Source organism: Lolium perenne, chromosome 2 (assembly GCF_019359855.2).
Source record: "Lolium perenne isolate Kyuss_39 chromosome 2, Kyuss_2.0, whole genome shotgun sequence".
In the NCBI taxonomy this organism is placed as follows: Eukaryota; Viridiplantae; Streptophyta; class Magnoliopsida; order Poales; family Poaceae; genus Lolium; species Lolium perenne.
Window position 1 is genome coordinate 155,329,149 of NC_067245.2, and position 15,877 is coordinate 155,345,025.

The 15,877-nt window shown below is 48.2% G+C and overlaps 1 protein-coding gene across 1 annotated transcript; it reads right to left on the reverse strand.

The window, feature by feature from the left end:
* Positions 1-475: 475 nt before the first annotated feature.
* Positions 476-1,657, reverse strand: LOC127322020 (protein ALP1-like). The gene is made up of 2 exons (XM_051350966.1): positions 1,220-1,657; positions 476-1,138 (listed from the first exon to the last, which is right to left on the reverse strand). The coding sequence occupies exons 1-2, from the start codon at positions 1,655-1,657 to the stop codon at positions 476-478; spliced, it is 1,101 nt and encodes a 366-aa protein (XP_051206926.1).
* Between the last annotated feature and the right edge of the window lie 14,220 nt (positions 1,658-15,877).

A 15,877-nucleotide genomic window follows, 5' to 3' on the forward strand; every position in this document is an offset into this window, starting at 1 on the left:
GCTCACTTGCGCGTCCAGAATGAGCCACGGGCAAAATTGGTATGTTGTTTGGTAGGTCGGGCTGCATCAGCTGGGCCAAAAAGGACTTTTTGTTTGTTTGCCTGCAGCCATGCACAAATCTCGATGGAGATGATATTAGCCCTGTTTGATACCATCCAGGCATGTCTACGGTTACCTCTTCTCTACTTTGGGTAGCCTTACCATGCTATCACCTCCCATCACACAGAAATCACAGTTCATGATAGTTGCAATCAGTTGACGAAATCATCCCTAGCTACTACGAATGGTAGTTCATAACACGAGGCTCCCTAGCTACTACGAATTGCAGTTTATCATAACGGGGTCGTTCAACAAACGGGGATCAAAAAGGGTTCGAAAAACAGGGGATCATAGGGGTTCTTCTTCTTCTTCTTCTTCTTCACTTCTTCTTCTTCACTCCCACTTCTTCACTTTTTCTTCACTTCTTCACTTCTTCTCAGATGGTGGTGTTTCCTCTGGCTTCCAACGTTGCGTCTGCCCACTCTTGCCTCTTCACCTTCCAAGCATCATTGTCACCTGCTTCCACGCCATGGCCGGTCTCTACTTCATCAAAAGTGACAACCTCTTCGAAGAACTCATCCTCGCCCCAACCTAGGATCCAGTTGTGAAGAATGCAGCAAGCAAGGATCAGCTTTACCTGAGTGTCAAATGTGTGGAACGGTTTCTGGTCAAGGACCTTGAACTTGTTTTTCAATGCAGCAAAGGCCCTCTCAATGGTGACTCTAAGGCTTGAGTGTCTGAGATTGAACAACTCTCTCACATTCAGAGGTCGGTGCTTCGCAGAGAACTCGTTGAGGTGGTACCTTGTTTTCCTGAAGGGAGGTAGAATTCCAGGTAGGCTTGCATATCCAACATCTCCAAGGTAGAACTTACCGTCATGGATTTGCAACCCAACAGGCATTGACAAGCTGTTGGCCAGGATGCTGGCATCATGAGTTGAACCCTCCCACCCAACAAGCACGTAGGTGAACCTCATATCGAAATCCACAGTTGCTAGCACGTTCTGGATGGTGTAGTGCTTCCTCCCGCGGAATGCTGCAGAAATTGATCTCGGTACCTTTGAAGTGATATGAGTACCATCAATAGCCCCAATGCAATCCTGTAAAAAGATTAGCACACAATCATGTTTCTGACAGTAGCACACATCTGATAGGTAGAAGGAATATGATTTTGTACTCACCCTGAAATAGGGGAACCACCTGTAGTTGTTCTTGATCTTGATAGGTGTGTTCATTGATGCTGGCTTGATCATTTCACCTCTGAGCTCCCCAATTGCGTACAACACCTGCTGGAAGTACCGAGAGATAGTCTCCGTGGATCGCCTGAATGTGTTATGGATGACTCTGAACCTCTGGTTATGACCGACCACATGAAAAAACATTGCGACTTGTTCTTCGACAGAGGTGTGGATGCTATCCCGCAGCAGTCCTCTTTCCCTGAACGTTTTCACAAGTGCATAGAAAGGGTCTCTTCTCATCCGTAGCATCTGGATAGCCTCTACGTCGTTGCAGTTGTAGATGTTGTTTAGGTTGGCAATCCTCTCCTGATCTTGGTGTATCATAGGTCCGTAAGTCACACAAGGATAAGCAGCATGCCTAACTGCTCTCTTGTGCACCATCAGGATCCAGACTTGTACGCAAATGATGAGTGCTACGACGTGGTGCACAAACTGGAGCTGGTCGGTCTACTCAAACAAGATCTATGCATTACGAACGGTTTTATTGAGTCCAACCAGTTCTACGAACATGAATCGAACACTACAGTAGAGTAGAGGAGTTTCCCCTTGCCTCCGTCAAGGCGGACGATGGACACGGCCGAAAGCCATCGCAGATGTGCGCAGGCTCCGCTGCGGCTGGAGAAGAAGACCCTGGTCCGACGTCGGAGACCGAAGGTAGATGCGCGCTGCCAGATCTGGGTCGCCGCCGCCGCCGGTAAGGAAATTGGGGGAATGCAAAATTTGGGAGGGGGCTAATGGAGAGGGTAACCAAAGAGGGAGGTTACCCCTACCTTTGCCGCGCAACGCCACTGTGATTTCGGCTTTTCCCGCCATGCCGAGGTGGAACTCCCACGCGGACGGCGTTGTCGATTTTCGTCTCGCCAGGGCCTGGCCCTGGAGAAACTGTCAAACCGGGTTCCAGATGTGCTTTAAAACCCGTGCTATGCAAAAACGCGAGTGCGCCCAGGGAACCAAACATCCCAAAATTTGCTGAACCGATGCGAGCCAAGGGACACTCAGGGTACCAAACGCGCCCATATGGCGATACATGCATGCATGGTGGCATGGTAGCCCTTAGATTACGGTTTCGAAAAGAACTGGCGTACAAGTGCCGCTGGGGTCCGCAAATGCTTTTACAAGCACACAAAATGTTTGAACATTAGCTGCACAGCAGCGCGAGCTGCAAGGCAATGAACCAATGATATCAGTGTGTTTTGGATCTCAGACTGTGTGCGTAAATTGTTTGTCCAGGTAAACATTGTAGAAACTGCAGTGAAAATATTCCTTGCAAGTTCCAACAAAGTTCACATACCAGTATACCGAATAGAAAAATTTATTAACCCCCACAAACAATTGAGCTCAGCGCAAGACACAATTCGACAGTTGTAAGCGGGTTTGGGTTCAAGTGAAGCCAGTGAAGTGTTGCGCACGCTACTAATACGAGAAGTACACAAAGTAATTTCGTAAGCGCGCACTCACTAGTTTGAAAAGTATACAAAAAAGTACCCGTTGAAACTTACTGACGTGGAGCTAGCTTCAAATTCCTAGACAAGAAAAGCGCAACACCGAAAACGGTACGTCATTCAGAGTAATGCACTAGTGGAGAACATGCCTATAGTCGCGGGCCGTAAGCGTCTTTTGTCATGGGCGGCGACCCGCGACAACGGAAGCAGGATAAAAAGTCCACCCTTTTGTCGCGGGTCACTCAGCACCCGCGATATATACTCCACCACGTGACAGGCGGGGGGCGCCCAGGGGGCATACCCTTTTGTCGCGGATTGTTGTACCACCCGCGATAAAAAAAAAGATTTCTACGTGGCGCGAGCAGAGCGCTGCTGCTTTAGGGTCTGAGGGGTACAGCCCCCCCCCCCCCCCCCCGCGGCCACCGGCACCACCCCCGGTTTGTTTCATTTTTTCGTTTTAAAATAAAAAATTGCATACTTTTATAAGCTACTACAAGTCGTACTATTATATATAGATCGAGCAAACAAATATTGGAAGGAAAAGTCTATTCGTAGATTCCCCTTACACATATACATGGAGCTCACTACTACCGGGACAAAAGCCCATCGTCTATTCGAATTAATACATATACATGGAGCTTAGTACTTTCGACGCCTATTTTGACTAAACCGGCCGTTGTCGTCTATTACTTCTGTCAGCAGAAATCCCGCCAGTTCCTCCGTAATTTCTAGTATGTGTTCCTGTGGTTGGAGGTTCTCCCGCATGCAGTCGACCTATATAGGAAAATGAGATGAATATGATTATATCAATCTTTATAACGAAATATTGACGATAATAAATTAAAGTTGTGAATGTTATTGCTTACGTTGAATCTATTATCGTTGTGCTTCTCAGTGGTAACATGCGAATGGACTCGCAAACGTAGTATCCACATAGATTCATCCCCTGTGGCTGCTGGGCGCACGGTACAATAGTAAATGTTAGCTGTTCTGCGAAGTTACCCGTAATAATCTCCTTGAAAGATGTCCAAACCCTGCCAGGCAAAAAAATGATTGAATGATGGATGATTAATTGATATCTCATGAAAGATATAGCGCGACAATGATTGAAATTATGTCTGGAGAATCTTCTGCAAGTCGCGGAACCCGTTCAGGCCTCTATTCAATGGGCCGCTTACTTCGACAATTCCCTTATCAACTTTAATGTTTAGCAGAATCCAGTGGAAACTGCACATATTTATATAGACGTCATGAATTAGGCTTAACATCGAGTAAGAAAAATTGAATGTGCACAATAGATCAGTAAGACTCTCGCCTGTGGTTGTAAGGAAAGAGTATTGAATCACAGAAGCTTTGCTCCACTATAAACCTCGTTAGGTTTTCCACCGTTTCTTCGATTTTATTCTGTATCGTTTCATGATGTACTTTATCTAGATCAACAAACCCAACATTGTAAATCTTATTACGGCTGCATTCAACCATCTTCAGTCTGCATAAGAGAACACATAAGATATAATGAGTATATGCAATGAACAGGAACAATTGAATGAACATGAACTTATATGTAGTTAACAACTTACAAGCAGTAGCAACTCATGAGAGATTTGTCGAGGGCGTCTAAATTGAATAACTGCCAGAGTTCATTCATCTCCATATGGATCTTCTCCCTTCGGAAGTAATAATCTCCTGAGATATCCGCCACGATAAAAGTTGTGTTCTCCTTGCACGCATTAAGGTACCACTGATGCAAATTCCGCATATGCGTTGGCAGTTTATGCAGCCTCGCTTTGCTGACCAACTCGGCCCCGTAGATAAATTTAGGAGCTATATTGGCAATTGGTAATACAACATCTGCGGCATTCAGCAAATCCTCCATGGTACATCCACGGGCAGCCGCTAGCTTTGCAGCTTCTTCCATATTGATACCACCATGTTCCTGGTACACCGGGGGAACAACTAATACTTTGAGTGGTGGGATCGATTGTTTGGCCTGTGCTCCGAGCTGAGAAACTTCCTTTCCTTTTCTGCCTGCTGTCGCTTGCTTGGCCTTAAGGGGTGCACTTGTTGAACTTGATTTCTTCCCGGCTACACTTCTTGTTGATGATTTTCTCGTGCTAGCACTATCCTTCTTCTTACCAGCACTATCCTTCTTGTCCTCAATTACCTTCGCAAGTATGCGTGTATAGTCATCCTTCTTCTCGTGTAAGTCATATTGCGATGGTGTGTTCAGAAAACTAAGAGCATATGCTTTTTGCTTCTCTGTGTATGGTGTTGGGGCCTTGGGTTTCTCCTTATGAAAATGTTCATAATTGTGTTTCTTGACAACGGCCTCAGTTTCCTCTTCGGTAAGATCGTAAGCACGGGGGGAGGAAGCTTTGGTACTCTTGGTAGGGCGACATTTTGCGGACAGGACTCTTCACACGCTTCCGCTTGGGTGCATTTCGAGTCTTAGTGGGCGCAGGCGGCGGCGCAGGAGATGGAGTAGGGATGTGGTGGTCAAAGTCATGGGGTGATGGTGGCGACATAAGATCAGTCGGAGGAGGTGATGGTGGCCTTCGATCATTTGGAGGAGGTGTTGGTGACCTTGTGGGACGACTAGTAGAGGTTACCATGCCTGGAAGCTTGATGTTTTTCTTTTCCCAAAGAATGATTTCTCCCAGTACGTCTCCGAGTGTATCTCGGCCATCACCTCCAGCGATTACGAGCTCCAATGACTCCCACATCGATACAACTGTATCCACCCCGATACGAGCATAGCCAGCTGGAATCTCATTGCCATGCCATGTTGTCGGCTCACCTTCAGGTCCAAATGCAGGCAAGACAAAGCCGACCACCACCTTAACAGACATGTTCCTGAACGCCTCATGGAGATCACAAGGTGTTTGCTGCTTGATTCCATCCACGGGGTCACCAGGACCGCCATCTATCATCCGTGTAGGCGGGGCCTCCGAGTCGGCCACGCTGCTGTCTCATCGCTGAGATATGCCGGCGGTATTATCTGGCTCGCGTTTTCCTTTAAGTTATTAATCTCCCGCTGCTGCTGCTAAATCCCCCGCTTCAGCTGGTCCAGTTGGTGTTGGAACTCAGCAATCCGGTCATTCTGCACCTCCAGCTCGCGTTTTTTTTGCTCTCGCTCGGCTTCTATAAGTCTCCGCGTCGTTCGGAAACCCAAGCGCCCACGGAACACTAGGGCCGAAGCCTCTTGTTCGTCCTCCCTTTTCAGTATTACCGAGGACATGCGTCAGCAAGTCTTTCTCTCTATCGGGAGCAAACTTCAGTTTTCCCGCTTTAATATCTGCCGTCACTTGAATCCATTTTCCCCTGGGTATCTTAACCTTGCTATCACTTTCAACAAGGTCCCCTGTCTTCATGTCATACTCACACCCATGCCCAAGGAACCAATTTCGAGCCCTAGTGTCCCATCCTTCTCGCTCGGGTTCTGGAGTGATCCCATTCCGCTTCATCTCAGTCTCTTGTGCATCCCACTTAGGCATGGCTACTTCGTAGCCCCCTCGCCCCGTATGATGATGATGTAACTTTTCGCTTGCATTCTTCTTGTTTTTCTTTGACAATGCCACAACATCCTCTGAGCTCTTGTACTTCACAAATTCTTCCCAGTTGTGCTCCTGCTTCGATAGATAGCCTTCAAATACTGGAGGCTTCTTCTCGGCCTTATAAGTTGCCCATAACCGGTTCTTCCACGCCCGGAAAAGTTCCCCCATCTTCTGAAGAGCCCATTTCTTCACTAGCGCCCTCTGCTTATTCATCTCAATCTCCGATTCCAATTGTGGCAAACTGAAATGTGCCATGAGGTCGTCAAAAGTGTGTCTTTGTACCTATCGGCAACCTTACTTTCAGACACCTTCTTGGTCTTGTTCCATTCTTTAGTAGTGATCGGGATGCGATCCCTAACCAGAACTCAGCATTGATTTTTGAATTTCATTGCGACAAATTGGGGTGCCACCGGTTTGCCTTTAGGTGATATAGCTTAAATTGTAAAGTGGTCTTTCTTGGTCAACTTCTTTGCCGGGCCTTGTTTATCCAACTTATATTCGGAGGCCTAAGAGAACAAAAATTAATTAATTTATATACATATGTACATATAGAATTCCATTAATGCCTCTAGTGATCGTATACCTCGCCTTCACTGGAGCACTCGGCTTCTCCATCACCGAAGCCGCGGTCTTCTCCACCACCGGAGCCCCGGTCTTCTCCATCACCGGAGCCGCAGTCTTCTCCGTCGGCTTCTGGACCATCGCGGATTATGTTCTCGACTAGGTCTTCCTGTTCCAAGTCTCGATGGAATTCGAATGGATCCATTGTTTCTGCAAAAAATTAAATCGATAAGTACATGTTCTAACCCTAACCAACCCTAACCCTAACCAAATACTAAACAAACCCTAACCCTAACCATGGATGGGGTAGGCTCAAGGAGGGGAAGGCGGCATGGAGCAGGGAGAAGAGGGCGCATCAGGTAGAGGATCTCGACAATGCTCACGTGTTTGCGAGAGGGAGAGGGTGTCGGTTGTTTGCGAGAGGGAGAGGGCGTCGGGTGTTTGCGAGAGGGAGAGGGTGTCGGCGTCGGTTGTTTGCGAGAGGGAGAGGGTGTCAGCGTCGGTTGTTTGCGAGAGGGAGAGGGTGTCGGCGATGGGTGTTTGCGAGAGGGAGAGGGTGTTGGCGACGGGTGTTTGCGAGAGGGAGAGGGAGTCGGCGATGTGTGTTTGCGAGCTGGAGAGGGGTGTGATGTCTACGCCCCCCTCCTTTTCCTGTAGACAGTGTTGGGCCTCCAAGAGCAGAGGTTTGTAGAACAGCAGCAAGTTTTCCCTTAAGTGGATCACCCAAGGTTTATCGAACTCAGGGAGGAAGAGGTCAAAGATATCCCTCTCATGCAACCCTGCAACCACAAAGCAAGAAGTCTCTTGTGTCCCCAACACACCAAATAGGTGCACTAGTTCGGCGAAGAGATAGTGAAATACAGGTGGTATGAATAAGTATGAGCAGTGGCAACGGCACCAGAAAAGTGCTTTGTCCAGGACAGTAAACAAGCAGTAGTAACGCAGCAGTAGTAATACAGTAAACAGTAAACAAGCAGCGATAGCAGTATTTAGGAACAAGGCCTAGGGATTACACTTTCACTAGTGGACACTCTCAACATTGATCGCATAATAAATAACTCTTTCTCATATGTGCTACATACACTCTTTTGTTGGATGATGAACACATTGCGTAGGATTACACGAACCCTCAATGCCGGAGTTAACAAGCTCCACAATTCAATGTTCATATTTAAATAACCTTAGAGCATAATAGATCATTGCAAAATAAACCAAGAACTAACATAGTGCACACACTGTCCACATTACACTATGAAGGAGGAATAGATCACATCAATACTATCATAATGATAATTAACTCCACAATCTACAAGAGATCATGATCATAGCCTACGACAAGAACCACATGGTGCACACACTAGTCACCTTTACACCATGCAGGAGGAATAGACTACTTTAATAACATCACATGAGTAGCACACAACTAGTAGCGATACAAAGCTCATCATATGGATCTCAATCATGTAAAGCAGCTCATGAGATCATTGTATTGAAGTACATAGGAGAGAGATTAACCACATAGCTACCGGTACAGCCCCGAGCCTCGATGGAGAACTACTCCCTCCTCATGGGAGACAGCAGCGTTGATGAAGATGGCGGTGGTGTCGATGGAGGAGCCTTCCGGGGGCACTTCCCCGTTCCGGTGGCGTGCCGGAACAGAGACTCCTGTCCCCCAGATCTTGGCTTCGCGATGGCGGCGGCTCTGGAAGGTTTCTGTGGGTTTCGTCGAATGTCATAGGGTTTTCGCGACGGAGGCTTTAAATAGGCGGAAGGGCAGCCTTGGAGGGGGCCTGGGGCCACCACACCATAGGGCGGCGCGGCCCCCCCTCTGGCCGCGCCAGGGTGTAGTGTGGGGCCCCCAATGCACGAATATGACATAAAGTGTGCATAAAACATGTAGATAACATCAATAATGTGGCATGGAACATAAGAAATTATCGATACGTTGGAGACGTATCAGGGTGGTGTCGGCGTTGGGTTCGTCGGTGGAGGAGTCGTCTGTTAGGTTTTGTCGTCGGGTTCGAAAATTACGAAACTTAATACATATACTAATTAACTATACACTAACTAACTAAGTAAATACATATAATAAATACATATACTAAATTACTAACTAAATAGATACAAAAAACTTAAACTAACTAACTAAAAAATACTTAAAAAACTTAAACTAACTAAATACAAAATACAAAATACTTACAAAAAACTTAAACTAACTAACTAAAAAATACTTTCAAAAAACTTAAACTAACTAACTAAAAAATACTTACAAAAAATTTAAACTAACTAACTAGAAAATACAAAAAACAATTTACAGAAAAAAAGGAATTAGGTCGTCACTCTGACTTCACTGTGACGTCAGTGCGGCCTGGAGCTCGTAGATGGAGGAGCAGCACGGCGTTGCGGGGGTCCCTGTGATGCGCGTGTGGCTGCTTGAGATGCGCGCCGTCGTGGCGAGCACAACGGTGGTGGCGCCGCTCCTTTTTGGCCACCGGAGCGTCGCCGAAGATGGAGTCCGGCGGCGGGACGAGCAGATGCACGACGACCTAGGGGCTACAGAGGGAGAGGGAAGGAGCTAGGGCAGCAATCGATGCAGCGGCTCACCTCGGTTGCAGAGGAGGGGTCGGCGATGCCGGGGGAGGCTCGCCGGCAGTGAATCGACGGCAGCGGCGCGCAGTGAGAGCTAGGGTTAGGGTTGTGAGGGTGCGGGAGAGCGTAGGGAGGGGGAATGGGGCTTGGGTGGGCGGCGGCACGTAGGGCGGCGGCTACGAAATTGAGCAGCCTGGCGGCGTCAATGGCGATTGCGGCGGCCTCCAGTGTCGCGGGTGGTGGCTCCGCCCGCGACACGGAGGTTATATAGCATACCCCTTTTGTCGCGGGTCGAGCCACGGCCCGCGATAAAAGGCCCCCTTTTATCGCGGGTGGTGCTACGACCCGCGACAAAAGGGGGGGGGTCTTTTGTCGCGGGTCGAGCCACCACCCGCGACAAAAGGGGGTTTGGGCTGATCCGTGGGAGTTGCATCCAACGGCTCCGACCGTTTGAATCCAACGGCCTGGAGCCGTTGGACGCGGATCAGCCCTTTTCCTCTCATACCCTATATTAAAATACAAATGTTTTATATAAGTTTAATAACTTTTGAATAACTTTTCAATGGTAACTCAAATACAAATGTTTTATATATGAAAATCGATCAGAAAAAGCTAATGAACATGAATATGACATCCATATACCTATTTGCATCTCGCATCATATCAAACATTTATAGTCGTGTATGTTTCACCCCTCCACGTGCCTCCCCCCCCCCCCCGTGCCACGTGTCGCTGCCGCTTCCACGTGCCTCGCCCCGCCGCCGCCGGCGTGCGACGTGTAGCCGCGGCTTACACGTTCCATGCCCTGCGTGCGCTATATAAAGCGTCGCGTGCGCATGCAACCACACGTCACCGACCTCCGCTCATTCATCTCCGGGATGCCGCCACACCGTCGCGGGTCGTCCGGTTTCCGTGGCGTCCGAGCGCGTCCGAGCGGTAGGCTCTACGCCAAGATACGCGCCGGTGGCTTCCGCCTCACCCTCGGCACGTACAACATGCTGGAGCTGGACGACGCGGCGGCGTGGCGATTTTGACGGCCACGGCGCGACATGAACTTCTCGGATGTTGCATCGCTAGAGGAGGCGGAGTTCCTGGCGCCAGCGCCGTGCCTCGTCGACGAAGAGGACCGTTCCCAGCACCGCCAGGTGCAGCGCCGGATCGCCATCGCCGACCACGACGAGCAGTTTACGCGCTAGTGTTGGGCGCAGTTCCCCAACGATGTCGACAACACCGACGCGTTTTTCGCTGACCTCAGGGCACAGCGCAGGTCCAACAGGCGCCACCGTTGGGCCGTCGCCGAGTTCGAGCTCGACAACCCGAATACAACTTGGGCCGAAAACGACCCTCGGTGGGCCGACATTTGGATGGAGACAACCTCCGACGACGAGTGGAGACTAGACTAGTCGTTTATCTATTTTAATTGTAATTTCAATAAAGACGCTGTGGGTTGTTTTCAGTAAAGTTGTTGTGAGAAATTTTATTAAGATTGAACTGGAATTAAAGTACAGAGCTCAACTGAAAATTAAGATACATGGCCAGATTCGAATGTTGGAGTCATTCAGTCATAGTCGTGCCTAGCTCTATAAATGTCGCCACTGTAGTCATCGTAGTCGCTGACGTCATCATCGCTAGCATCGGGGTCGCGGTTGTCAAACCTCGCCGGGTGAGCACGTGTTGGCTGGGACTGAGGGTAGCGCAGGCGGGGGCCACGGTAGGCAATGACGCTCTGGAGAGTCCGGCCTCGCCACCACAGCTGACGGCGGGCCTCGTTGAAGTTCGAACGAGGCGGGCCATCCTCCTCGTACCTGGCACGCGCACTCTCACGCGGTCACGCCGATTGATGAAGAAGTTGTCCCAAGTCGGGCTGTAGTCGGGATGCCACTGGGGATTCCTCCGCTGCATTGGCGTGAGCTCGAAGTAGTAGTGGTTCTTGATGGCCATCTCGCGCGCCACACCTAGAGGTATAGGAGGGACCGGTACGCCTCCGACGCTCAACAACCAGCCGGTCGGGACGCAGTAGCCCGGCGGGCAGGGGTAGTTCGAGACGCAAAGCGCCTCCGCCTCCCGGGGTGTTAGAGATACGATTGAAGCCATGGGAGAGGGTGATGAGGTTTGCAGATATAAGTTTATATGTGATATGTAAATGGAGGCCAGGCCTACATATATATAGTGAAAAAATAGGAAGACGGAGGCGGGAAGCGGTGGAAAGCGCGGAAAGAAAATAGGCGGGAACACAGTGGCGCGGGAAACTTTCATCCCGGGTGGGGGCTCAAACCGGGACAAAAGATAGGAGGCTTATCTAGGAGGGCCTTATCTGGGGGAGTCTTATCTAGGAGGGCCTTATCTGGGGGTGGCTGACGTGCGAGCAACCATTAGTCCCGGCTGGTGGGTACAACCGGGACTAAAGGTGGTTCTGTGTCATCTAACAAAACTGTCGGCAGGATAAGGACGTGTGGGTGGACACACTGCTCGATGATATAAAGCATGTAACGCACGACGCCCTGTCGAAGGAACAAAACAAAGTAGAAGCGGCGTCTTGCCTATAAAAGGAACACCGATACGCCTTGGCAAGCAGATCAACAATCAGATCAATAAGCATGTAGGGAGATTTTCATCACCATGGATGGAGGGAAGGATTGGGAAATCTCCCGTGGAGCAGCTTCTCGAAGATGTCGTTGGTGCACACGCCCTACGGCATCTTCAGAAGCTGCGCCTCGGAAAAGTTTCCCTGCAAGCCCGTGAAAGACTTCATCTCCTCTAACAGTATTGGGGAAAGGGTTGGGAAATCTCCCGTGGCGCAGCTTCTCGAAGATGTCGTTGGTGCACACGCCCTACGACATCTTCGGAAGCTGCGCCACGGAAAAATTTCCCTGCAAGTCCGTGAAAGAATTCATCTCCTCTAACAGTATTGGGGAAAGGGTTGGGAAATCTCCCGTGGCGCAGCTTCCCGTGGTTTTATTCTACGCCGTAGCCATGGAGAATCTTCATCATTTAGCAAGATACTTGGGTCAATCTTCACCGTGAAGGGCGGAATTTCTTTAAACTTATTATAATCTTGTGACATGTCTGTCTTGTCATCCACTCCCACGATGTTTCTTTTCCCTGAAAGAACTATGTGGCGCTTTGGCTCCTCGGTTGATGTATTCTTTTGTTGATTTCTTTTTCTCGATTTGCTAGACATGTCCTTCAAGTAGAAAACTTGAGCCACCTCGTTGGCTAGGACGAATGGCTCGTCCATGTACGCAAGATTGTTGAGATCCACTGTTGTCATACCGTACTTATCGTCTACATGTACACCGCTGAGCTTCACCCGTTTGCACCGAAACAAAGGGACCTTAAAAGTGGGTCCATAGTCAAGTTCCCATATCTCCTCTATGTACCCATAATATGTGGTGGTCTTCCCATTCTCGTCTTTTGCATCGATGCGGACACCACTGTTTTGGTTGGTGCTCTTTTTATCTTGGGCGATCGTGTAAAATGTATTCCCATTTATCTCGTACCCTTGGAATGTACATATGTTTGAAGATGGTAACCTGGCCAACAAGTACAGCTGCTCTCCAACAGTGGTCTTACTCATGAAATGTCTTTGCAACCAACTACCGAAGGTATTCATGTGTTGACGTTTAATCAATGACTCGGGCTAGCCCGGGTTTATTTCTCGTAAAGGATTCTTGTGTTTCTCGATGTACGGAGCCACCAAGCTGAAATTGTATAGAACTGTGTAGTGTGCTTGATTGAAAGAAATCTTGTCCATGCACACCGTTGCTTTCCTTCCTAGTGTGCCTTTTCCAGTCAGCCTCCCCTCATATCAAGATTCAGGAACACCAATCGGCTTAAGGTCAGGAAGAAAGTCAACACAAAACTCAATTACCTCCTCAGCTCTGTAGCCCTTTGAGATACTTCCTTCCGGCCTAGCTCGGTTATGAACATATTTCTTTAATATGCCCATGAACCTCTCGAGGGGGGACATATTGTGTAGAAATACGGGACCGAGAATTTTAATCTCTTCAACTAGGTGAACGAGGAGGTGCGTCATAATATTGAAGAAGGATGGTGGGAACAACAACTCGAAGCTGACAAGACATTTGACCACATCATCCTGTAATCCTGACAAAGTTTCTGGATCCATTACCTTCTGAGAAATTGCATTGAGGAATGCACATATCTTCACAATGGCTAGTCGAACATTTTCTGGTAGAAGTCCCCTCAAAGCAACCGGAAGCAATTGTGTCATAAGCACGTGGCAGTCATGGGACTTTAGGTTCTGGAATTTTTTCTCCTTCATATTTACTATTCCCTTTATATTCGACGAGAAACCAGACGGAACCTTGATACTGAATATGGCTTCAAAAAAGATCTATTTCTCTTGTTTGGTAAGAGCGTAGCTGGCATGCCCTTCAAACTGCCCGGGATGATTGCCATTTTGTCCTTTATGATGTTTCTGGTCCTCCCGTGCTTCTGTTGTATCTTTTGTATCCCCATACACGCCCATAAAACCTAGAATATTCACACAAAGATTCTTTGTCAGGTGCATCACGTGGATTGCAGAGCGGACTTCTAGGACTTTCCAATATTCTAGCTCCAAAAAATAGATTTCTTCTTCCACATGGCCGCGTGTCCGTCAACGTCTTTCGGAACAGGTCGACTGCATGGACCCTTTCCAAAGATAACATTTAAATCCTTGACCATGTCAAATACATCAGCACCACTACGGGGGACAGGCTTCGGACGGTTGTCTGCCTCGCCATTGAAATGCCTGCCTTTTTTCCTTAAGGCATGCTTGCGCGGAAGGAAACGGCGATTGTACGGGTACACAACTTTCCTACTTTTTCCCAAATATTTAATTTCAGTCTCATCTAGATAGTATGTGCATGCATTGTATCCTTTGTTCGTCTGTCCTGAAATGTTACTAAGAGCATGCCAATCGTTGATGGTCACAAATAGCAACGCTCGTAGATCAAATTCTTGCTCGGTGTGCTCATCCCACACACGTACACCTGGTTTGGCCCACAACTCCAAAAGTTCATCAACTAATGGCCTTAGGTACACATCAATGTCGTTGCCTGGTTGCCTTGGGCCTTGGATAAGCACTGGCATCATAATGAACTTCCGCTTCATGCACAACCAAGGAGGAAGGTTGTAGATACATAGAGTCATGGGCCAGGTGCTGTGACTGCAGCTCTGCTCCCCAAAAGGATTCATGCCATCTGTACTTAGACCAAACCATAAGTTCCTTGCCTCACCTGCAAAATCCGGGAACTCTCTCCCGATGTTTCTCCACTGACGACCATCAGCGGGGTGCCTCAACATCGCATCTTTCTTACGTTCTTCCATGTGCCATCGCAACAACTTGGCATGCTCTTTGTTTCTGAACAAACGTTTCAACCGTGGTATTATGGGAGCATACCACATCACCTTCACAGGAACCCTCTTCCTGGGTGGCTCGCCCTCAACATCACCAGGTGACAAGGGATTAACTTATCAATGCCTACGGATTGTAGACTAGGGTTTAGTTGGAAGTAGAGGGCAAGTAGATCTCGAGGGTTTCAGCCAAAAAGTACTCGACGATTAAGAAACTAGGGTTCTATTGACAATGGATTCGATCCTCTCTTTGTCCCTCGACTCCCCCTTATATAGGAGGCAGAGCCGAGGGTACTGTGTTACACAAGATTACAGATTCTGGGAAACTCTCTCAGTTAAACCCGTAAAGTTACAAATCTCTATATTTCCTAATACAACTCTATCTTTCCTTAAAACTAATTGGGCTTCCGAACTTCGTATTCTTCATACCGTGGGCCTTCAATAAACCCCGGGTACTATCTACGGCAGGCCCATTGGGGATGCCTATGTCAGTAGCCCCCGAGATTTTGCTTGAATCGTAGAATCAGGGAAAATCTCCAACTTTATAATCATCATGTAATTTCTTCGAGTTATCATATTTCTTTGAATAAACAGTCATATATTGTACAGGGATAACGGTAATTGGGGCTAGTTCATTTGACGAATCAGGTACTAGTTAACTGCTCTAGTGGCAATCCGCAAAAACCTACTTCAAGATGACGTCCCTGGACATGATCTCGGGATACTGGCGTAACTCGACATGTTCCGCTTAAGGTCTTACCATATGTCGAGTTCCCGTCATGTTTTATCGGGTACCTAACGCGTCCGTTAGGATTTTTCTTCGTATCTGTTGATACGGAAAAAGTAGCAAACCGACGTCAGAGACGGTGCCACGCCGCTCAGGACGGATCCGGGGACTTACCTTCGCAGAGTTTTGCGGCATTCAGAGATTATTCGCAACTGAGGTGCTCTGAGAATATATTGTCGAGTGCTTTTTCGGCTGTTGGAATAGCACATTTTATCTAGTCAACGGATGACTTATCTTACCTTCCCGATGGGAGTATATGAAGAGTTATTTGTATAACTCGAAATATGCTCCTCATACTCTCTTTTTT

Excerpts from the sequence above, each read along its gene's own strand:
- LOC127322020 (XM_051350966.1), bottom strand. The coding sequence starts at position 1,657 with ATGGTGCACAAGAGAGCAGTTAGGCATGCTGCTTATCCTTGTGTGACT. Across the intron at positions 1,139-1,219 it reads GGTGGTTCCCCTATTTCAGG|GATTGCATTGGGGCTATTGA; the intron begins GTGAGTACAAAA and ends ATCTTTTTACAG.